The sequence below is a fragment of the Phalaenopsis equestris genome, unplaced genomic scaffold (genome assembly GCF_001263595.1).
Source record: "Phalaenopsis equestris unplaced genomic scaffold, ASM126359v1 Scaffold219149, whole genome shotgun sequence".
Classification (NCBI taxonomy): Eukaryota; Viridiplantae; Streptophyta; class Magnoliopsida; order Asparagales; family Orchidaceae; genus Phalaenopsis; species Phalaenopsis equestris.
Window position 1 is genome coordinate 283,670 of NW_018237541.1, and position 25,320 is coordinate 308,989.

General features: G+C 35.8%; 1 protein-coding gene across 1 annotated transcript; it reads left to right on the forward strand.

Moving 5' to 3' along the window:
* The first annotated feature begins 755 nt into the window (after positions 1 to 755).
* Positions 756 to 24,502, forward strand: LOC110037404. Its single transcript, XM_020742045.1, has 8 exons — positions 756 to 951; positions 2,918 to 2,984; positions 3,076 to 3,153; positions 8,377 to 8,429; positions 22,127 to 22,263; positions 22,609 to 22,673; positions 23,122 to 23,180; positions 24,223 to 24,502. Exons 1-8 carry the CDS (start codon positions 790 to 792, stop codon positions 24,310 to 24,312), a joined length of 711 nt encoding a protein of 236 aa, XP_020597704.1. The 5' UTR covers positions 756 to 789; the 3' UTR covers positions 24,313 to 24,502.
* The last annotated feature ends 818 nt before the right edge of the window (positions 24,503 to 25,320 follow it).

Genomic DNA, 25,320 nt, shown 5'->3' on the forward strand with positions numbered 1-25,320 from the left:
ATATTAGTGTTCGACTTGTTTACTTGAACAAATACTCGTTTTGACAGCTTTAATTACGTAGCCATAACATGTTAAAGATTGAGATAAGATTTAAAAATTATTAATTATAATTAAACATCGTTTGAATCTAATGTAATCATTTTTATTATATTTTCTTAATTAATACTTTTAATTGATTATAATTCTTTGTAGCCTTGTAGTCAATTAAATTTTTCAAAAATACTACTCCTCGATATATATATATATATATAATTGATGAATAGTATTTTGAGCTAAAATGAGCCGAACAAGAACAAATAAATCTTTATTCGTGTTCAGCTCCTTAACTTAGTAAACAAACCGAACACGAGCTTCTTAACGAGTCGAACACGAGTTGTTCGTGAACAAGCAGCCATTTTGGCAACCTTAATTTTTATAGCCTTTTGAAAAATTTGATGTTGAAATTTGTGTTATCTCACAAATATTGATTAAAAGTTGTGGTAGCTAGTACAAATTTTTTTTTTAATTTATAATAGTCACCACAGTTTTTTGAACATCAGATTATTCTTCAACAACATCATAACAGTTTTTGAATAAATTTTTATGACCCTCAATATTATTAATTTTTAAATGTGAAATATATCTCTTTATCTATATATAAAATGTTATGTGAATATTACATTTTAGATGTGAGAATGTGATAATATGTAAATAGATGATAATTATGTGATCTATGTGTAAATATTAATTTGTTCATTCTTAATGCACTTGCCGGACCCAAAGGAGTTTTGTCCTCGAAGAAAAAGAAAAATGTTACCGGAAGCCGCCTCCGATCCCGAGCTCCCCACTTCCTCGCCGCCAACTCGATCGCCGGAGCATGGAGAGCGGTCAGCATCGGAAGTGCGGGGATCTGCCCTCCGATCATATTCTTCTCCGCAGGAAAATTCCTTCTGGACCCTGCAGAAGTTGCAGGTTTGCTCGTTTACGGATTCCCATGCTCTGTGATTCTCCGCTTTCACGGATTAGTTAGTTATTTATTTTTGCTTTCAAATAGAAATATTGTATAAGATTTGATGTGTTTGATTAGGGCCCTAAGGCTACTTTCTTAGCTTAATCTGCGGTCGAGTTTTCAGCTTTTTTGTTTTATTTCCTGTTTCGAAGTCGAAGGTGGTTGTCAGTATCGTGATTCTGAGGGCAAATGCAAGTTAGAGGGCTAAGTTTTGTTGATATGTCAAAGCGGCGTGAAGCTGTGAACTGTGGCGACTTTATTCGCTGTAGCTAGGACTGAGAGCGATGGTGGAAGTGTAAGATCGTCGTTTGGATGTCGGGGGAAGAACATAATGGATTTAAATGGAAGTGAAATGAAACAAAAAGAAAGAACATAAATTTTATCGTCTATGTTTTAAGTAAAATTTTCCATTTTTTGGATCTTGAACCCCTGTTGAAGTTCAAATGCGAATTTGGCAACAATCTATCCCATTCTATTCAGTGATATAAATGCCTCCTGAATACCTAATTAAAAATGCCAAACGAAATTACCTGTGCACTAAATATCTGTTTAAATTAATATTGATTCTTTGATTTGTAAAGTGAGGATGAGCAATTGCTTTGCGATTTGCTTCATTGTAGATTCGACTTTATCTTAATGCTTCCTGCAACAATTGCACTCTTATTGTTTTTTAAAGATATTAATTTAATGGTATAGATGGTGAGAGTTTTGCATACATTGTCTGTCTCACTCTTTTATTTGAAGCACACCAATATACAAAAATCCAAAAAAAAAACACAGAGCAAAAATGCACCAGAAGTTTCTATATGTGATGGATACATTCCATTGCTATTGTTTCAGTTTCAAAGTTGTTTTATAATGGAAGAAATGCTACCGAAAATTCTACCTGTAATTTCTCTTACTGAACACAAGACTGTTCCCCTCCCCTCTCTTCATAAAGAATAAATTCTTTGCATATATATATATTAAAAGCTGCATCCTCGGCTTGTTGGTTGGCATCCACTTCGTCAGTTGTAAGTCCCCTCAGGTCGGGGGTTCGAATCCCTTCCAGATGAGTCGTCTGGTATATGGAGTGGTACTCGAATTGATTGACCCACGGGGTCCAATCCCAAACCTAGCGGATTTTGAGCCCAAGGTTGTATATATTGGTTGTTCTGCCTGTCAACCAATCTAATATATATATATATATATATATGTTAAGATTTTCAAAAGCACGTAATGAAATAATTGCAAATTTGGACACATTTTTGTGGCTTCATCCCTAAACACCAAGGAGGCACAAGAGGGGGCTTATAGTGAAGGTTGACCCACAACTAAGTTTATGTAGTATGTTCTATTTGTGTGGCGAAAATTAGGCTCTGCAATTTAACAAGGTGAAGTCCTAATTCATGGAGCTTTCAGGAGTAATTATTTGTGGGTGTCATGATATTGTTGAAAGTTTGTCACCAAGAAGACATGATTGGTAGCTTTAATTTAACATGTGGCATTCATACCTGAACCAAATTTTCTCTGTGTGGCTAAATGTTATATTTTTATCCAAAGCTAGTGAGACGAATGTTCCTTGATCTTTTTTTCTCTATTTTCCATTAAACTTTCTGGCTGATAAATGGTAATAATGAAAAGAAATATGCAATAAATTTTTTTTTTCCAAATTGCTATTTTGGATAGAATTTAGCCTCATATGTTTAGCTGTGATAGTCTCATTCTATTGTAGCCAGCATTAAGATTAATTACCTGAACTATTAGGCTTCATGTATTCATGACCCCTTTTTCTTTGAACATTAATATTGGGCTGTTGCAGGGGTGTACATTCCAATGTAAAAAATGTTAAAAAAAAATATTGTTTCATGCTTCTTTTCTGCTATGTTACTTTTGGCATGCTGTTGTTGATTTTTTTATAATTTTATATCTACTTCCAAAAATCTTTAGGGTATCATTCCCGAGATGAAATTGAAATATAAAGTTTATGAAGATGCTGCCGTTCAAAAAGTTAAAGGCAAGTCATTTATTAACTTATCAAATTCTTATGCTTTATGAAGAGATGATATATTTATGGCATAATGAATTACATTTGTTCTATCCATTAGATGGGGTTGTGATTGCGGGTGAGCACCCTGCTGCAACATTTGGCGTTGCAGTACTTTCAGGTCTACTTCTAATGCGAGGTACAATCTTTTTCATTCTTCTATCAGTTCATTGAATCTTAAGATTACCTTCAGCTGATAATTGTGATCAAACACGCACATGGATTTATTATATTTTTTAGGCATTTACACGCATACAACCCAATTTTTGTATATTTACATTTCTAACACCTAAACTTTACTTTTACCATTTATATCGCCCAAATCTTTCCTATCACATAAAAAAATACCACCATTTTAACTTTTTAAAAGTGACGAACTTTTTCATGTGCAGGCATGTAGTTAAAAATGTAAAAATGGAAGTTTAGGCTTTAGATATGTAAATACATAGGAATTGAATGGTATGTATATAAATCTTCCTATTTTTTTATTCATTTCCAATATTCTTTTGCCTCTTACATAACCCCTCACAGAATGATTGGGAGCACGAGATGATGATATACAAAAGGATATTCAAGCAATTAAATATAATGAAGTCAAGTAATCATATTTAGCAAGTGTGACATTATGTACAAACCCTTGCGTTATAAAAGCGAGTAAGGAACTTAGTGCCAAGATATTGCAAGGACATTCCTCTGATTAGCTGCAAAATGGACCGAAGAGAATGTCTTAGAATGCTTTAGGCCTCTAGCTTGACCTCCACCTAGAAAATTTTGAGTATAAGAGAACTAAAAACAATCCAAAAATAGTATGCATTAGTATATTATTCTTTGAGAAGCCAATTAAAAACTTGCCTGAATTTGCAGCCAACCTTATAAATGACCAACCCTTACACAACTGGAAACAATAATATAGCAAAATGATTTATAAATAGAATGGTTACCAGTTGGTTTATATAAGATAAATAATATAAGATATTCAAAAGCATAGTTTGACTCATAAATTGTGCCGATGATAGATTTAAATCAATTAAATAACACGTTGAAGAATTTCTAGCAATTATTTTAACAGATGATAGCACTCATAAGGGCTCATAAAATAATGGTAGAAGGATTGGTATGTAGAATGTTCGATCAAGATAAATTGGATGTGATGTTTATCAATGTCAAAAAAATGTGCAAGATACTTTACCGATCTTTAATGAAAATAGATCTAAATTAACAATGTCAAGCAACAAAAAAAAGGTGATGTTAAAATATTGATAGTATGACATGTTGATGCCTATCAAAATAATAGAAGCGAATGATAATTTCTATTAAATGAGATAACAAGCTGGCAGTGATAGATGGATCAGCAATCATAAAAAAAAATTTAGGAAGTAACTATAGTACTAATTATCATATAACAAATGGATCTATGGCTTTGACTCATAATTCTAATTGTAATGACATTCAACTTCAAGTTGCCCAGCTTCATAACACAAGTCATGCGTGGCATAATCGAATCACTATGAAAATACTCTTGATGTTAACTTAAGTACACAGAAAATGAAAGCACTCATATAAAGTAATAAAGCAGGTCGAGTACATTTGCAATGTGTTTAATGAGCGAGGGAGCTCAAATTCTCATAAAGTTAAGCTATAATATGTTTAATAGTTGTCTTAATTTTCATAAAGAAGTTAATAGTAATACGTGCAAGTTTTTGTTGTACATTTGAGGTTGAGAAAAAAGATAAAAATGGTTCCTGAACTATTTGTAAGGGCATTTTAACACTAGACTATCTAATGTATCAAATTAAGTCCCTCAACTCTTCAAAGCTAATTGAAAATGGTCCTTTACTCCCCAAATCAGATCCAAAATAATCCAAAATAGGCGGTATGTTGGATTATATTTGACGAATTAAGATAATATTAAGCACATTTATAACGTGGGACTAAATTAAAACCTTGCCCAGGGACCTGTTTTATTTATTTTTCTTATTTGAGGTTTATTGTTAACAAGATCAAAGGAAAGTAATTGGTGTAAGATCATAAAATAATATAGAAATATTTGGTAGCAAGCATATATTGAACTCCTTATAACATAATAATATATATCTTATTGGGATGAGAATAGAATTTTAAAATGATGTAATAAACATCAAGATGATGATTAATGCAACTATAATCTAACTTTTTAATCCTCTATTAAAGGATAGCAAGCTCTTACATGGATGATAATAATAATAAGGTAACTCTTAAGGGGCATGGCAAAATATAACAAGCATAAAATAGAATAAATTTTTTTTTTGCTATATTATGAACAAATTATCTTCTTAACCTTATCAAATTTAATGCATTAGTATTGCACTCTTATGCCAATTGTCAGGTAAATATAAACTAATGCATGTATATTAATCAAATTTAGTATATATTTTTATTGAGCAATGCTTCTCACACACAATTGGTCAATACATTTTCAACACAAGTGCATGTCATGTATGTGAAGAGTTTGATGTATGAGGAGGAGGGGGTAAGCTAACAACACATAATCTCTTGAGATTAAATTTGGAATTATATTTGCTAAGTGAAAATGCATTATTATTTCAAGGCAAATAAATTTTTTATTATAATCTAAGGCACTTTAAGGTGACATCGAGGAAAGTTTCTTACGTAAAAAGTCATTCAAAAAGAAAGTCAAAATTTTCACAGATGTTGATTAGGCTGAAGACATCAAATTGAAGGTATACTTCTTGTTATTTATATTTATGTATAGGAGAACTTCACATGGAAAAGTAAGAAGTGTTGAAGCTCAACGCCTGACAATGGCACTTGGTACATGTGAATGAATACTGTTTAAAGGATTGTTATAAGAAATTAAGATATTAAGTGGAAAAATATTCAATATTGCATTGTGATGAGATCAATGCAACTATTTTATTGAGCTCCTCATAACTTAATAATGTATATCACATTGGGATGAGAATAGAATTTTAAAATGATGTAACAAATATTAAGATGATGATGAATACAACTATAATCTCTCTGATTTTTTTATTCCTCTGATCAAGGATACCAGCCTCTTATGTCGATATTAATAATAAGCTAACTCTTAAGGAACATGGCGAAATATTTTAAGCATAAAATATAATCAAACAATTTTGCTATATTATGAACAAATTATCTTCTTAACTTTATCAAATTTAATGCATTGGTATTGCACTCTTATTCTAATTGCTAGAGAAATATAAACTAATGCATGTATATTAATCAATCAGTATATATTCTTATTGAGCAAAGCTTCTTACACGCAATTGGAAGTTTATTACTAAAAAAGTCATTCCCAAAGAAAGTCAAAATTTTATACTGATGCTGATTGTGCTGAAGACATCAAATTGAAGATATACCTCTTATTATTTATACTTATGTATGGGAGAACTTCACACGGAAAAGTAAGAAGTGTTGAATTTCATTACATGACAATGACGCTTTGTACATGTGAATTTATATTGTTAAATGGGTTGTTATAAGAAATTAAGATATTAAGTGAAAAAATATTAAAAAATGCATAGTGATGAGATCAATACAACTATTTTATTGAGCTCCTCATAACATCTATTGAACTCCTCATAACATTATAATGTATATCTCATTTGGATGAGAATATACTTTTAAAATGATGTAACAAATGTCATGATTACCATCAATGCAACTATAATCTCTAGCTTTTTAATTCTCTATTCAAGGATAACAAACTCTTACATGTATAATAAAAATAAGGTAACTCTTAAGGAACACAACAAAATATAATAAGAATGAAACGTAATCAAACAATTTTGTTGTGTTAGGAACAAATTATCTTCTTAACTTTATCAAATTTAATGCATTGGTATTGCACTCTTATGCCAGTTGCCAGGGAAATATAAACTAATGCATGTATATTAATCAAATTTAGTATATATTTTTATTGAGCAATTGTTCTCACATACAATCGATCAAGACAAGTGCATGTTATGTATTTGATGACTTTGATGTATGAGGAGGGGGTAAGCTAACAACACATAATTTCATAAGATTAAATTTGGGGATGATTTTGAAAGTATATTAGTTGAGTGAAAAGAACAATTTTCATTATTATTTCAAGGCAAATAAATTTTTTATCGTACTCTAAGCCACCTTAAGGTGACATCATGATACCGGAACTAGTAAGGAGAAAACATTGCAAACACCAAAAAAAGTAAACTTTCGTTAATATTAAAATAGGGTTACAACATGACTCGAACAAAAAATAACAATACAAACACAAAATGACATAAGCAAACACTTCTAAATGTATTCCAATGGGTGGTGGAGGTCGGCGGGTGTGTCGTGATGGCTAGCAGGGTTGGTGACAATGACAAAATGTTGGTGGCATCGAGGGGAAATATGCAGAACTATATGAACAACAAGTGGGAAGGATTGTAGGTGGCCGACAACAGTAGTGGGGTGGTTGGGATGAGCTTGAACGGAGTTTGGCAAGGTGCTTAGCAATAATAATCAGTAGGAGAGGGGGCGGCAGGGTGTTGGGTGACAGAGGGAGAACTCGATGGCTGAAAAGTTGAGTGGGGAGGAGAAGGTTTGGGAAAGGTAGAAGAGAAGGATACAGTTAGAGCACCACAATCTCCTCAAATACATCCCACAAAGGGTAAATGGACTCCACACGTAGGTGTGAAGACAACACAACCAGTGCTGACTCCCACACACACCTAGGACGACAATTTATGGGAGTCCCCAGGCGAAGGAAGCTTCTACATAAAGGAAGAGAGTGAGAAGCCAAGAAAGACCTAGAAAAAACCTTTTCAAGAAAAGACAGGCGAAGCAGCTTCTCTGAATCGCAAATTATCACGATCCACCTCTACTCTTTATGCGGGGTCGCGAATTGTCTTGCTCCACTTGTTAATGCGACGCCTCTGGCAGCAAGTGTTCCCTCCAAGATTCGCGGGTGTTCCCTCCAAGATTCGCGGGTGTTCCCTCCAAGATTCATTAAGGAAAAGTCTATTACGTAAAAAGTCATTCCAAAAGAAAGTAAAATTCTAAACAATTAGGAAATGCTTGAAATTTGTATTTTCTAAAGTTTCATAAAATATTTTCTTTCTTATAATGATCGGGTAATATATTGATAATGGAAAACAAAAAATATAAACCTTGAGAATTGATCATTTTAAAATCAAACGTAGGAATTTTTTTTGTAAAAACTGTACATGGAGAAACATTCGAACATGTTATATTTAGATACATAATATAACACATTACATGCAATGAAACTGAACCAAAATAAATTTGCTTCATATCACACTTGTTTTTGTTTTTCCATTGGTGCTTTATGTTATTTTGTTCATATCTACAGGACCTAGAAGGTTTCTGTGGCGTCAAACTTTATGGCGTTTCCAAAGCGAGGAGGTGACGTCTCTCTTTATGCCTTTTATTTTGATTCTATCTCCATTGTTATCATTGCATTTTTTGATCTTCATTATATTTGCACAAACCAACTTGGTTACTTTTCTAAAATATTGCCTTTTGTAAGTGCTACTCCTATAATTTGTTTGATACATACATTTAGCCCTCTATCTATCGGGGTTTTGTACTCTGTCCATTTTGAACATTCTTAGTTTTTGGAATTCATGTAGTTTATTTTTTTTTTCTGTCATTCAACATTAAATCCATACAATGTAGCTGTTGTACTGTTGTACTATAGTCTATAGAATTATATTTTTAGTTCTTTTTTTTATATTCTTGTGCTTTATAATAGTTTTGCATGTTGGTTAAGTTGTAATCCTGATTTATTATCAGATGATTTACATACATACCACCCAATCCTATGTATTTACATATCTAACGCTTATACTTCAATTTTTACATTAATGCCACCTTACTTGTGCATGAAAGGTGTATTCAACTTTTTATAAGATAACATAGTGGTATTTTTAATGTGATGTGAACGATTTGGGTGTTATAAATATAAAAAGGTCAGTTTAGGTGTTAGGTATGTACAAATGTACGAATTTGGTTGTCCAAATGTAATAACCCATTTTATTATTTGATTTTTGTTTGAACAAGCAAGAAAAGAAATGCATTGTGTGTGGGCTCTGAAAATTTCATGATCGTTCCCCTGTAGTCTCTGCATTTATTTTTATTTTTTTGTTTTGTGAGAGCTTTGGAGGATCGAATTTTCAGAAATCAGGTTGAATTGTAGATATGACACTACCCAGAGGTTTCATCCTCATTTTGCGAGGACTTTTTAACATGGAGTTCGAGGTTTTCGATAGGCGCAAACTCCTATTGTTAATTACTCCCCGCGATAACGTGAGAGCATTTTCAATTAAGACTAGTCATTAATAATTGAGTATTCAACTTATAATAGCAATAGATTTAGGATTTTAAACTGTAGAATTGATCACTTGAAGTTTAAAGCGGATGGTTGGGGGAATGAAGATGAAACCAGATCAATATCTCATGGTTCCGTTTTCCCGGGTCATCTTAGTTCATGGTTTACTTAGCCAGAGGAGATAATCGATCCAACCTGACAGAAGTATGCTTTTCGGCAGCCATGGGTTGCGTCGTCCAAGAAATCATTGTAGATTTTAGATGGATATTTGTCTAAGGGGACAAATGTACGTCGACCTTAGCTAACCAAAGACTTTATGCCAATCAATTATACTGTTTTGATTCATGACTTAAAGGGTAGAAAGTCGTTGGGGAGCATGCGGGTTGTGACTGTGGTCGTAATATAATTGTGTCATTTGGCGAGCGGTGATGGTGGTAATTAAGTACCCTTAGATAACAAAATATTATTGCTAAAATTCAAATATGGAAGTTACAACCACACAATTGAAAGGGGGAATTGCAACAACATAACATGGAAATCTGAAATTGCGACAAATAACGACATCAACTCAAACTAGGGTGGATCGGAGGTGATTGTGGTGGTTGTTAGGAGTTGGTCTAGTGGTGGTAAGATGGGAGCGCGAAGCAAGTGGGCGGATATGATAACGAAACAACAGGTCCTTGTTAACTTGGGTGAAAACAAGGTGGAATTTGGGTTCCTGGAGGCTGGAACGCAAATATGTGTTGGGAGGCGGAGCAGGAGGGTTGGGACAACGGTTAGTTGGCAGGGACGTAGTCCGAGATTGCTGGAACAACAACTGTCGAGAAGGGGAGAGGGGATTTTTGGTTTCTGGAACAACGATGACAACAAACGGGAGTGCTGGAATCGCAGGGGAGGTGAAGAGGGATTTTGGAACAACAATGGTAGTGCGGGTGGGGAACGCGTGGGACTGTGAAATAGCAAAGGGAGGGTTGTCCCGGGGTTGTGACAATGAGGGGAATGGTTGGACATTGAAGACAACCGGTTGGAATGAATGACAACAAGGTGGGAGGAGATTGGAAGGGATGACGACATGTGCAGGATGATAATAGGGTTGTTGTTTGGTGGTTATGATAGTGAGGAAAGGCGTCGTCGACAACGAGGGGTGGAATGCAGAGGATGGAGAAGTCAGAAATAAACACCCCCACGAGAATGAACTACAATCGGAGCACCACTTGATCCATAGAAAGAGATCACTACCTCGGACGAGCTATAGCCGGAGTACTGCTTACGTTTGGATATAGCCCTAGAATGGGAAAACCTACACGTCGAAGGCTGTTCTGACAGAACGCAACATACATATTGGCCTAAGATAACTAATGAGTGGACCCCACTTTAATTGGGTGGTAAATCCACATAAAGAAAGGGTCGACCGACCCTCAATTCTGGACCAGTTCAAGCCGTTGCACACTTGTGAAATTTCACATAAAAAGTGGGAGATGATCCTGCATCCCGCCTCGTAAGCTAGAGAGTTTCTCACGTTAGTCTCCCAATGTTGGGGTAGCTTCAAGCTCATTTGTCGGAGCTTTCGTCTTCTCATACTATGACGTTAGGTTGGTTATGTTGAATGTGGTGGAACTGCTGTAACTTTTCGATAAATCAATTATATAGGCGATGTCATTCCAAAACATATCCTAATAGAATAAATATCCATCATCTTTTGGCACAACTTGAGCCGGAGTATCCTCACTAGCTTAGCCTCAAACTATCAAATATGTAATTAGCTTCTTCCACTCGTACTCGTCCGAGTGTATTTGGTAAAAAAGTTATGGAAGGAGGATTCAACTTGGACAAAATTTATGGCTAATCGTGCAACTCTCACTAGCAACCACTCAGAAGAGTTATCTTGTTCTTTTCTGGTAGAATCTGGATCCCATTATAGGATTTTCTTGTCCACAGAGATGATAAAGCGATTTCCAATGCTATGGTTCATTCATTTTATCTAATCATCTATTAGTGAATACGTTGTTGAATTGATTTTACTATCTAAATGACTCTATATAGACTTCCAAATGTGGCGCAATAGAGTCTCGTCACTAACATGTTGGATCTCTATCAGTTGGGGCATCTCAAAAAAATAGACTATATCTAAAAAATTTGAAGTTCTCTTATTTGGTGTTGTCATGTGTCTGGTGTCGGTTCCTCAAACTTAGAATCATCTTGCACTACCGATATTAATTATGTTGGAATCTCTTTCATGGGTTCAACTTAAGCTATGTGCATTTCTTACTCATTAGTTAGAATTTGGTGATCTTTTGTGTCCTCTCCTTCTTCAGTGTTTACTATGTCATTGTCCATTTTATCAGCTGCTCTCTGACCAGTGAAATAAATGATTTCCTTGTTTGTGTAATCTGAATCAATATGTCCAAATTCGTGGCACTTGAAATACTTTCTGGCCTGGACAGATTTGGGAATGTTGATTAATTTCGTCTGTTCTCCTCTTTGAACTAGTAACTTCTCAGGCGGATTCAGCTTGGATGTTTTCTTTAGTGTATTTTGATTGTAAGAACCTAGGGTTGAACCCTGTCTATAAGATGTGGCGGTCGCTCGTGATATTGCATCTCCACTTTTGAAGCTAAGTTCAGAACTTCCTGTTTGTAATGAACTGGTAGATACTGATGATGCATCTCTTGTTTTATCTTAGACCAGGTAGTGATCTTTTTTTTCCCTCATGCTGGCATAAGTGCTTTAAATGTTTCCACCGAAACAACTCTCTTTTTTAACTTGTTGGTGGTTAGTTGTATGCTTCTGTCCAGTTGGATCTCCTGGTACTCAAAGAAAAGTTTCACGGTCTACAACCACTCGTTGAACTTGTTTGGATCCAAGTGACCTTCAAACTATAACAAATCCACCTTTACTTCCAAATCCAGGTTTCCTGATATTTCAGGCTAAATCTTCGGGGTAGAGGTTTTTCATCCCTGAAATCTACATGGTGGAAGAGACCCACTTCACTCCTTTTATCTAGTAAGTTGTTGTTGTGAAAAAATGACGGCAATAAATCGAAAAATGGAACGAGTAAAATTGCACGCAGAAAAACACCAGAACGATACAGATTTACGTGGTTCGACAAATTTGCCTACGTCCACGGAGCTGCAGAGGATTTTATTTCTTCGAGGAATTACACCGTCGAGCGCCTCGACGTTTACAAGAAAATCTTTATTTTTTTCTCTTCCATTCTCTCTCTCTCTCTCTCTTTTTCTCTTAGTTCTCAAGGGAACTTGGTTTGGTGGGAAAATAGGTGAGCGACTATTTATGCCAAAAGAGACTATTTATAGAAACCATGAGAGCGATATGTGAGATTTAGGTGAGCGGTAGGTGGGAAAATAGGTGAGCGAGAGGTGGATTCTTAATTAGGAAGCTAATTAAATTTCGGTGGATCGGGTTTCCACATTATCCAATAATTCTTTCACTTGGAGACTGGGATACTGACTGCATCACCTACTGACTGCACCATCTACTAGTTGTACCAATCTTTTCCTCAAACATGATATCCTCCACCTCTGTAACTCAAATCCCTGTCTTCATGCCAGAAGACTAGCTGAAGTTGAGCACAATTTCAGTTTCTCACGAGTAACACTCTCAGTTAACATATCACCGTCAACGTAGCCTTTTACCATCAAACTCTTTCCTGGGTTACTTCTGTAACAACTTATAACTCCCACTGCATGAGCAATATTCTGCCCCTGCTGAAAGCCCTTTTCTACAAATCCAGCCTTGTACCTCTTACTGCCACCAAACACAGTCTTCACTTGGTACATCCACTTGTTGTGCAATGTCTTCTTCCTTGGTGGAAGTTCTGCAGTTCTCAAGTCTGATTTTCTGGCAGGGAATCCGTTACCTTCTTCTTGGTCAGATCCTACTTGCTCGAATTCTCATCTTGTAAGATTGCTTCATAGTTTTGTGTTTCTCCACCATTGGTCTATACAAGGTCCGATTTTTCTGTCTTTGGCGCTTTGCCACTTTTCAGGAAATTGACATTCTTCTGCTTCCCCATAATGCATCTCTGACTCATGTGTCCTCGTCCGAGTAAATCTGTAATCATATATAGTGTGTTAGTTTTCTTATCCTGAGCCAGTACTAATGATCCTTTGGTAACCTTCCAGGTGCTATCTGATAACACCACCGAATGACCACCCTCATTGAGCTGCCCAACAAATATGAGATTTTTCTTCAACTCAGGAACGTGTCTAACTTTTTGCAAAGTCTATTTGCTCTTGTTAGGGAGTGCAATATCAACGTCTCCCATCTCCACCACATCCAGAGTTTTTCCATCAGCTAGATGTACCTTCCTAAAGTTACATACAACATAATTTCGCATTAACTCCATTCGAGAAAATGTATGGAAGGAAGCCCCTGAATCTAGTATCCAGTCATCAACAGAATTGTGAATTGCCAATAGTGCATCCTGATTTCTTCAGTTACAACATTAGCGTCATCATTCTCCTTCTTCTTAGGATTCCTGCAGTTCCTTTTTATGTGGTCAGTCTTGCTGACTTTGATTTTGATCTTCCTCTGTTTGAGTTCCTGTCATGTGATCTCCCTCTGGAATCAACATTCAGCGCTGAACTTGAACACGAGGCCTCGTCAGAATCCTTCCTGCGCATCTTCTCAGTCAAAATCAAATCACGAATATCATCGTATTTCAACTTAGATTTACCTGCAGAACTACTAACTTCCATCCCCATGACTTCCCAGCTATTTGACAATGAAGCCAACAATATCAGCGCACATATCTCATCATCAAAATCAATTTCAACATACGACAACTGATTTGTGATAGTGTTGAAGTTGAAATCATTTTGAACAACAGACACACCTTCCGCCATCTTCAAATTGAATAATTTTTTCATCAAATGCACCTTGTTATTCACTGATGACTTTTCATACATATTTGATAAAGCCGTCATGAGATCTGCAGTAGTCCTCTACTTGATGACGTTGTGGGCAACCAATCTCGACATGGTTAATCGTATAACCCCCAGAACCTGTCGATCCAACAGATTTCATTCTGCCTCGTCCATCTTTTCTGGTCGCTTTCCCAGTAAAGGAAGATGAAGTTTCTTCTCATAGAGATAGTCCTGTATCTGCATCCTCTGGTAAGCAAAATCCGTGTCATTGAACTTTTTGATCCCCAATGACATTACTTCGTCTCCGCCTATCGTTCTTCCTTAGATCCGAACCAAAGCTCTGATACCAATTGTTGTGAAAAAACGACGACAATAAAGCGAAAATGGAACGAGTAAAATTTCACGCAGAAAAATACCAGAGCGACACAGATTTACGTGGTTCGACAAATTTGCTTACTTCCACGGAGCTGCAGAGCATTTTATTTCTTCAAGGAATTATACTGTCTAGCGCCTCGACATTTACAAGAAAATCTCTATTTTTTTCTTTCCCATCCTCTCTCTCTCTTCCTCTCTTTCTCTTAGCTCTCAAAAGAACTTGGTTTGGTCTTGCTTGGCTTGACTTTTTCTTTAATCCAAAAGAGGCTATTTATAGAAACCATGAGGGCGGTAAGTGGGAGGTAGGTGAACTGTAGGCGAGATATGGTAGGTGAGAAAGTAAGTGAGCGGTATGTGAGATTCGTAATTAGGAAGCTAATTAAATTTTGGTGGACCGGGTCTCCACATTATCCGACAGTTGTGGCTGCAGATGACCCGTTTGAATTGTCTATCCTCAAAGGTGGCATGCCTCTATTATAGTTGGAGGACTTCCATTGAAAGTTTTTGTATATCTTTTTGTAGATTTCTCATAAATAACATTATGATATTTCTTCCCTATCAGTTCTCCGACAATTGTCTCGACGGTAGTGTAGTTGAGGTTTAGGGTTTTGGTAGGTGGAATAGGTTGTATAAGGATGATGTAGAGTGGGGAAGAAAATTTTTGAGTGGCATGTTTGAAAAATCAGCAAATGAAAGGAATTTTGTAGGGAGATAGGATTGAGTATTAGCAAATGCTTAGAAACCTTAGGATATAACTAGGGTTAGAGTAGCTTTGATATAAAATGATATTAAAATCATACCAAACAAATTTTATTACTTGAAAAGGGAATAGGCAGTTATAACCAACACATAAAAATAAAAAATAGCAACATACAAGATACATGACTCACGACTAGGGTGTCAGCTATTTTTCTCTTGAAAATAAGATTTTAAAATTTAAATTTGGAATTTTTTGTGAAAATGGTATCCTTTTATTTTGAAAAATGATGAGACCGAATAGACCTCATATATCTAATAGTTTAAACAGTTGAGCACGACACAATAAATGATATATCATCTTGAAGGATGAACATATCACTTTTTGGTAGGCTTAACTATCTAAACTTAAAAGTTTATGACTCTATTTTGGTCTGCAAAATTTATAGCCGACAAGTTCCCCTATCTAATATACAGATTAGTTAGGGTTTAAATTAATCTGGGTTCTTAAATTCCCTATAGGAGTAAGCCCCCCTATAGTTAATTACATCTTAGACAACCGAAGTTACCTAAGAAAACTCTCGATAATGATCAGAGGTTTTGTCTTCAAGAATTCAACGTTCAAGTTTCCACGATTGTTCCTAGGAAAAGTCAAATGGGATAGGTTCAAATAGGAACAGTTATTTCCAGAATCCAAAGGAACGAAAAGTAGATGTCGAAGATACTGAAGGAGATTCAGTAACATCTCAAACTAATCTATGGTTTGGTTTTACATCTTTGAAAGAGAAATTATGTGATGTTTTAGTCCTGTAAATTATTTAGGTATTCGGGACTTATATCTGTATATCATATGCAAGTAGCCCGGAAAAATATGAGGATTTATGTCGTACTAAACGACGACCTTGGAATACTAAAAGTTTAGGACTTAAATCATACGATATAAAATTGTAGAAAATTCTAAAAGATAATGTGAGGATTTATGTCGTGTCAAACAAACGACATCTACGTCTTATGGGTATGTTATTTAAATCTATCGAGGTTCTGCATAAGCTCATCCTTCCTTCTTTGGTAGTTGTCCCGATCGTTGTCCGGATATGAATCGTCAACTGACCACGTCGTCGTCTCGTTCTAAGAAAAGGAGAGAGAGAAGAGAGAATAATAAAAAAATCATGCCTCGAACGGCCTATCCTAGGGGATTGCACAAACATACTAAAAAGGTAGCGACTAAAGCATGAATACTGGTAAATGTATACTGTACAACAAAGAACAGACAAAAAGAATATCCTATAAGATGCGATAAGAAAGTGCATGAGACATGTAGCGAAGTGTGGTACGGTACAAAATAAAAGGAAATATGCAGAAAATAAAGTACGGAAATTAAATAAATAAAAGCGTACCTGATCAAATTCTGCTAAAGCTTCAAAACAGATTACAATTGTATGATATAAATGGGTCAGGTAAACATTTGCATATTATGAAAGGAAAATTAAATGATGAGCATATGAAAGTCTCAAGATGGGATATTAGATTTCAATTTGGGGATAGACTCAGACTAGACCCCTTTTCTCTCTATCTCGATCCCACAGACAACTGATATATCGAGGTCAACCTACAACATCAACTAGAGGACACCAACGAATCACCCCTATAATCAGACAGTCTTAAACTCTGTCATTTAGTGAATATGTGAATAGAGTAGTATTTGAACTCTTTAAAGTGTGGTGCATCTATACGTGAAATGTAGTATCTGAACTCATTGAAGTGTAGTGTATGTGTATGTAACATGTAGTATTTGTCGTGCAGGGCGTAGCGTGTGAACTGTATAGTGTGTATGAGTGTAGTATATACTTCTTGTGCAAGTGCAATATTTATATAAAACCCATAGTATCTATACATGATATGTAATATCTGTCGTGCAGAGTGTAGTGTGTGGATATAGTGTCTACATTGTAGTGTCGTATCTGTTCTTTTGTGGATGTAATATTTGTGCAATGTCTATAGTATCTGTTCTTTTGTGAGTGTAGTGTTTGTAGTATCTGTTCCTTTTTTTGATTACCGATTCTCGAAACTTTTGAAAAAGGGTTAGAGCTGTTAACGGTCTAGGGGTGAAAGGGCATCGCGCTAATCTAACATTGATTTTATATCTCAACAATAAACTAAGCTGTCAAATGGTTCTCTTGTATCATTGCCTGTTACCCCTCGTCTCGAACTAATGGGTCACCTCAATATTTCATATGCTCATTCAACAAATTTTGTATATTCTTTATCTAGAGAAATGAAAGAAGCATCTATTTAAGCATTTCTATAACATCCACCTTCTACCTTTAAGTTCAAACTTTAATATATACATATCCCTATTGTAAACCCCATGAATTTTCCATAAAGAAATGTGCTACATTCTTGTATTATCAAATTCAAATCCACATAATTGATATAAGCCGAGAGCCAATTCCAGTAGCCTTTAAGGATTAAGTAAACATTCCTCCAAAGTTCCAACTTATGCATTCCTTCAAATTCTACTTTAACATGCTGGCAAATATCACCGAGTTAAATGTATATTAAAGAATAATAATAGATTTACATACATGCCATTTAATTCCCAGGAGGCAAGAAAAAGGAATAACATAAAGTTTACATAAATGTTTTCGGGTAAGGCAGCAGAGAAACTCACGGCTAAGGAACACCAAAAGGGAATATCAACCTACACCCACAGTTAAAAGAATAATAGAAAGGCCTATAACCAGAGGAAGCAATCAAGAGATAATTAGATTCCAAAGTAAGTTCCAAGAAAAGCTTTTAGCAGAAAAACGAATTTTCATCAACAGGTATATATATTTTATTTTATTTTATTTATTTATTTATTTATTTGCATAAGGAACCACAGGAAGCAAAATCTAGCCTCAAGATTAAGTATCCAAAGCCACAAACAACTCCCATAAGAGCAGCAGTGGCAAATCCAAAGTATTATAGCAATTTTCAAAATCCGAAAATGATTTTTTGATATTTATTCAAATAAGATAGCAAGGGGAGTAGGAACTACAGCTCCAAATGTATATTCCAATCATAAAAAAAAATTTCTAACAGCTATTCAAACAAGGAGAAGTAAAGAAGACCAAAATCGAACTCCAAATATACTTCCAACAAGTCTCGAACAAAGGGGAAGGCAAGGAGGAACAAAGGGAAGCAAAGAGAGCAAAAAAAAAAAAAAAACCGAGCCCCCATACAGCTACTCAGTGCACCAAAATATTTTCAATGTTCATACTCGAATAAAGAGGCAGCAAGAAGTAAAACCGAGCTACCAATACTGACCACTCAAAGCATAAAAATGATTTCCATCATGTGTTTAAACAAAGAGAAGCAAAGAGAGCAAAACTGAGCTCCACAAATCCCCTTCAAGTTCTAAAAAAGTGATTTCCATCATATATTTAAACAAAGAGAAGCAAGGGAGCAAAACCGAGCCTCACAAAGACTTCTCAAGGCATAGAGAAACGATTTCCATCATATAATTAACAAAGAGAAGCAAATAGAGCAAAACCGAGCCCCACAAATCCTCCTCAAATCATTCAAAATAATTTCCATCGAATGTTTAAACAAAGAGAAGCAAAGAGAGCAAAACCGAGCCCTACAAAGACTTCCCAAGGCATTCAAAAACGATTTCCATCGTATAATTAAACAAAGAGGTGCAAAGAGAACAAAACCACTACTCTAAATTAATTCGCAAAACTAAAGAAAGGCCTCCAATATATTTATTTGAATCTCCAACATGTATATTCACATAGAGGCAACTAGAAGCATAGACAACCAGCCTCCTCAAAATTGATCAGAATTATAAAACAGATTCCAAAATCTTTACTCGAATAGAGGCAGTGAGAAGAACAAAAAGAGGAGTCTCGAAATTGATTCTCCATAACGAAAATATTTCTAATATATGCGTTCGAATAAGGCAGCAAGAAGAGTAAGAATCCAGCTCCAAATAAATTCCCAAGAACCGAAATATAAACTGCTATACATTTTGAATGAAAATAACAAAAGATCAGGGAGAATGAACTCTTAAATTTTATTAAAAAAAATTAAAAGAACATAGTCATTAAACATATTTGAATTAGAACAGCATCATAATAAATGGCTCTAGATATTTCCATCAAGCTAGAAAACTTCTCCACAGTATATTCGAATGAGGCAGTAGAAATAATGGAATCGTAGCATCAAGCCATTAAAAGCAAATTTAAAACCATCCATATCTCAAACTAATAGTCTCTAACCTGAATCCCTTGCTAGTTCAAGAAGGGAGAGGGTGGAGGAAAGATTGTAGGAAAGTACGCTTCCAAAAAATCGCAGCACTATATTTCTCCAAAGTCTCCAAAGAAAAAAAAAATCACCCCCATCTTCCTCCCCCATGGGGTATTTATAGGTAGAGATGAGAGAATGGCTCACCGGCGGTGAGCAACGGGACGGTGATGAGAATCACCCACGAAGGGTAAGTAAAATAGGAAGGTTATCGGACTCGTTTAGGCGGGAAAGTTCGTTACGATAGGCTACCGGCGAGGCCACCGGCGACGAAGGCTCGGAAAGGGAAGGGATGACCGACAAACTGACAAATGGCTCGGGTAGGGCAAAAACAGAGGCACGAGGGAGTTTATATTTTTAGGTTTTAAAAGATTATGTTTTATAAAAAAAAAAACTTTATCAAATATATTTTTATTTTATTAAAGAGAATATTAATAAAATATTAAATTTTGTGTAATCCACTCGCGCTCGGAGCCCTGACAAAATGGGTGTCCTCCCTAGCTAAAATCAACGTCCCGGACACAATAGCGCAGTCCGTTTCATCATCCGGAGTCATCTGGACAAATTCGTCGTAGATCGCGTCAAATTAACTTCGATTCGCCCGTGACACGACAAATGAAATCATTTTGAGCCGATCGGAGCCGTTTAACGAGTATGATGAAAATATTGACCGGTCCTTGCATGAGCAACAACTAAAGTTAAATACGACGCCCGCAGTGGCAAGTTAAACAATGCACGCGCCACGGTGTCCACCTACGTCTTTCAAATTTCTATAGGAGCTCAATTTGAGCTTCAATATGTCGGTTTTTCGATCGACTCAATCGAATGTTGAGGATCTAAAACCGTCCATATGAAACTACAAAGAGTGAGGAAATGACTTGAATTTCTAAGGGGGGGTGAGTCTCAGTCTAGTCCTCTAAGAGAGTCAAAACAGAGGAATCTTAAGGCTAGATCCTGCTAGATCCTAGGGTATCTAGCTAGAGAAGGGGAAAAGAAGACCTCCAAAATGAGGTCAACATAGGGCTGATATGGAGAGGTGTTGGTGACTGCTAGGGAATTAGAAAGGTGAAGCAAGATGGTAGGTGGGTTGGACAACAGAGGAGCTGCAGTTAGAGGTGGTTCGGAGCGTCTGGAACAGCTCCAAGGAGGATTCTGGCGGCTGTCACAGTAGTAAGGCTGTAGTAAGAATGATTATGGGCGGCTGGCAGCAATAAGGTGGCAAGGAGAATGATTCGGGGTGGTTGCAACAACAACGGGGGTGTCGGAAGAATGTTTCTTGGCAGTTGGCTAAGTCGGGTGGTTGGGACAGCACAAGGGGGATGGTTCTAAGTGGCTGAAACAACATAAAAAATGATTATTGCGGTTGGAACAACAACAAGGACACAGGAGGAAGGATTCTAGGTGATTGGTAACAAGGAAGGGTGGTTGGGAGAGCTGGAGCTGCAGAAAAACAACTGGGATGTGGCTGTCGGAACTGGAGCAATGAGGAATGCGTGGCGGCGAAGCGAGACATATGTTGTAGAGTTAGGGAAGGATAAACATGACGTCGGGAGTGAGATACAATCGGAGGACCACTCAACCCTTGGAGGAATATCCCCACTTCGGAAAGTATTACATTCGGAACACCACTCGCACTCGGTTACAACCTCAGAAGGGAAAAAAGGGGACGCCGACGGCTGTCCTGACAGAACACAGGCAAAAAAACTGCAAACCTAAAATAAATGAAACACATATATAAACTCTCGATAATTAGGATTCAGTCCCTCTGTGAAAAAGAGGCGCCAACCCTCGTGGAAGAGCTGGCCAGCTCTCCTAGGCTTTAACAGCTTGGTCCAGTCATTCCGGAACACGAAACGTCTCCCGTGCTCGTGAAATCCCGCATCCAGAAGCTCGTTCCCGCATCATTCCCCTGCACCCACCTTCCTGACTTCTTGCACCCAAGCTTCCGCGTTAGGGAATGTGATGGGAAGGAGGACAAAAGGAAATGGCTTATTTGGAGAAATAAGCTTAAACTTATTTGGGATGCAAAATGTCGTGTATTAGGATCGGACAAAATAGCTTGGTTGGTTGGTCGGGCTTAGGGCTTAAGCTGGCTTGAGCTTAACCAAGGCCCCAATCAAACAACCGCTAAGTGTAAGGCCGGTTGTGGAGAAAATATAAACACATATATATTGAGCTATCTCATTGTGTAGGACTAGCGCATCTCTTTCTCGCTTTTTCAAATTTTTGTTCAAGGTTGATTTTAAAATTCCTCGGGACACAAAGCAAGAGCATTTTTTTTGCAATCTATTCCAATCTAAGTGTAAATATGAAACTTTTAGATGTTTGATATGTAATACATGAGAACTTATGTAAATTTTCCATAAAGCAAGCTGCTCAGGGCTGCATTTTAGTTTGTATTTTATTATGTTTTGGCATGTACATAATATTTTTATAATATTCTTTTCACAGCAATGCACAACAAAATACTTTAATTACGCATCCTCCTCAACCTTCTGATAATCCAATTCCATTGAATTCTTCTATAGGCTCAACTTGGGAAGATTGACTCTGGCTTGAAAGAACTTGGCCAATCTGTTGAAAAGCTCAAGAAAGATGGCAAAAATATGATTTTGAGAGCCAGTTTTGGAGAGGAAGAATTACAACGCGGTCGGACTAAAATAAGGTTTGTTAGGTCTAATTTTAAAAAGCAAGATTTACATACATAACGTGCAGTTCCTATGTATTTACATATTTAAAGGCCGAACTTTAATTTTTTACATTTATACCATCCTACTTATGCATGGAAAGGTGTATTTCACCTTTTCAAAGTCAAAACAGTTGAATTTTTTTATGTGAAATGAAAGACAGGTGGTATAAATGTAAAAAGTAAAGTTTAGGTAATGGACATGTGAATCCATAGGATTTGGGTGTTATGCATGTAATTGCCCCTTTTAAAAGCTGAGTTATTCGGCGTTAGATGAGGCGAAATGATAGTATTATTGATCACTTAAAGTTGTTACCTCAATAGGGATGCAGGTAAAGAAATCCAAAGGTTGGTCAAATCAATTTATAAGATCGAATCACAAGCAGCAGGTATGAACTGTGACTCGATATGTAGGTTAGAGTTAGTCGCGTCGACGACTCAATTTTGAGCTGACTCGGTGCTAGCTCAAATATTAAAAGATGGCTCGAAATTTGCTAGTGGATCAAGTTGATTTGATTTCTATCCGGCTTCAAATCATTTGTTCACCTGTTTCTCCAATTTTAAATTATTTGGGGCATTTACTTATTATACCACCCAACTCTTATGTTTTTACATACATAACACCTAAACAACACCAAGGTGTTATCGGTATAAATATCAAACGTTGTGTGTTGATATGTAAATACATAAGAATATGTAAGTTTCTCTTATTTATATTCTAAACTGGCTCAATCTGTAAAATCAATTTAATTTTGGAGCAATTTGTTATATTTGATTTAAAATAGCAAACCTAAATCCAATTAGTTTCTCATACTTAACAAGCATCTTGATCCTCAGATGTGATGGATGGACTGCGTGTAATCTCTGGCAGAGATGCTCTGAAACTCCGAGCTGAAGTAAGATACATATATGAAGATTTTTCAGTTTCAGAACTATAATCCGTTTTTATTTTTATTTTTTTGGGATAATTACATATAGGGGTGTAAACGAGCCGGCTCGTTTATATTTCGAGCTCAAAAAGTGTGTTCGTGTTCGACTCGTTTGCTTTGCTAGCCGAACACGAGCCGTTTACGAACAAAGAGTCATTTTAACAACCCTAATCACGTAGTTATAAGATGTTAAGGATTGAGACAAGATTTAAAACATCGTTTGAATCTAATTTATTAATTTTTATTCTATTTTCTTCATTAATACTTTTAATTGATTATAAATCTTTGTAGCCTTGTAGTCAATTATTTTTTTTGAAAATACTACTCATCAAAGATATATATGTAATTGATTGGTAGTATTTCGAGTCAAAACGAGCCGAACACGAATGAACAAATATTTGTTCGTGTTCGGCTCGTTAACTTAGCGAAGAGCTTCTTAACAAGATGAACACGAGTTGTTCACGAACAACGAGATATTTTGACAGCCCTAATTACATATAGATCACCCAAGACATTGATATTTACAATTTAAGCACCCAATTGATTTTTTTGAACTACCAAACCGAATGTATTTACACGTGTCAAAATCAAACAAACCATTAAGAGTTTGATGAAAAGGAAAACTATGGGTTGGGTTTTACCATAAATTTTGATATTTGAGTGAGAATTTGAAAAATGGATGCAAAAGGATGGTTGATTTGTAAATAGCTAGTTTAGGGTGGTTTTTATGTAATTTTCTTCTTTGGAACCTTGCTATTTACAAAACTAGCACCATTTTGATTTTTACGAGCTGATGCATTTACCTGTGTCATGATCAACCATTGAGAATTTAATAAAAATAAGAACTATGGGTTGCGGTTTTATCATGAATTTTGATATTTGAGTGAGAATTTAAAGAAATAGATGTAAAATAGTGCTGGATTTGTAAATAATAATTTTCGAGTGGTATGTATGTAATTGCTCCTCTTTTTTTTTCTTAGTTGCTGATTGCCCTTTCAATTTGTTGCAGGTTGCCTCAATGACTTCTGATCTGAGACAGCAGAAGCGCGAACTGGACAGAAAAATCTTAAAAATATCAGAACATGGGGTTCCTGTATGATTGATTAGAACTTTCATTTACATTTATACCACCCAATTCTTATGTATTTACATATCTACCACCTAATTTTTGTTTTTTTTACATTCATACAATCCATATCGTTGATATCACATCAAAGATTCCTTAAAAAAATATGGAATACATCTTTTCATGATAGGTAAGATGGCATATATGTAAGAATTGAAGTTTGGGTGTTCGATATGTAAGTACCAAAGAATTGAGTGGTATTTATGTAAATCTTCCTGATTTAAATGCAATTTTCTCTTTCTTTCTAGTTTTAGGCACATTTTGTTGCTTTGTGCCCAACAAAGATAAATTTAAGTTCTTGCTGCAGCCATTAAAATGATTGAAGTGTGCATTTGTATTCATGCCACATAATTTTTATGTATTTACATATTTAACATCTAAATTTTGCTTTTTTTTACATTTATGCCACCCAAATCTTTCACTTTCATATTAAAAAGATCACTATTTGAATTTTTTAAGAGTGAAATGCATATTTTGATGCATATGCATTCATACCACAAAATTGAGAGGTATGCATGTATATCTCTCTTTTTTCCGTCTAATTATTAGGTGCGGAGGGCGCACGCAGAGCTGCGCGCGCCCTCCGTAAGCAATAATCGCTCTTTTTTTTCAACTTCTCTTCCTTTGTATTTCTCTCCTTTCTTCATTTTCTCCCTCTTGCCAACTCTCTCTAAAATTTTCTCTCTAACCGAATCCGTTAAAAGAGAAAATATTACGTCAGGACGTCCGCACGACCAACTATCGATAATCACGTCGCTTGTTGTTGCGGTGTATGGTAATCTGGCGGCCGATGATTGACAATTCGGACGTGCGGCATCTTAATGAAATATTTTAGTCAGTTGAAGATAAATAAATATTATATGAATGTTCTTAATATGAAAATTGATATTAGATGTTTTTAAAAAATTAATACAAAATTACACAAAAAGATTATCTAATTAATACTAACAACAAATAAAGAGCACTTTTAATTAGGGCTGT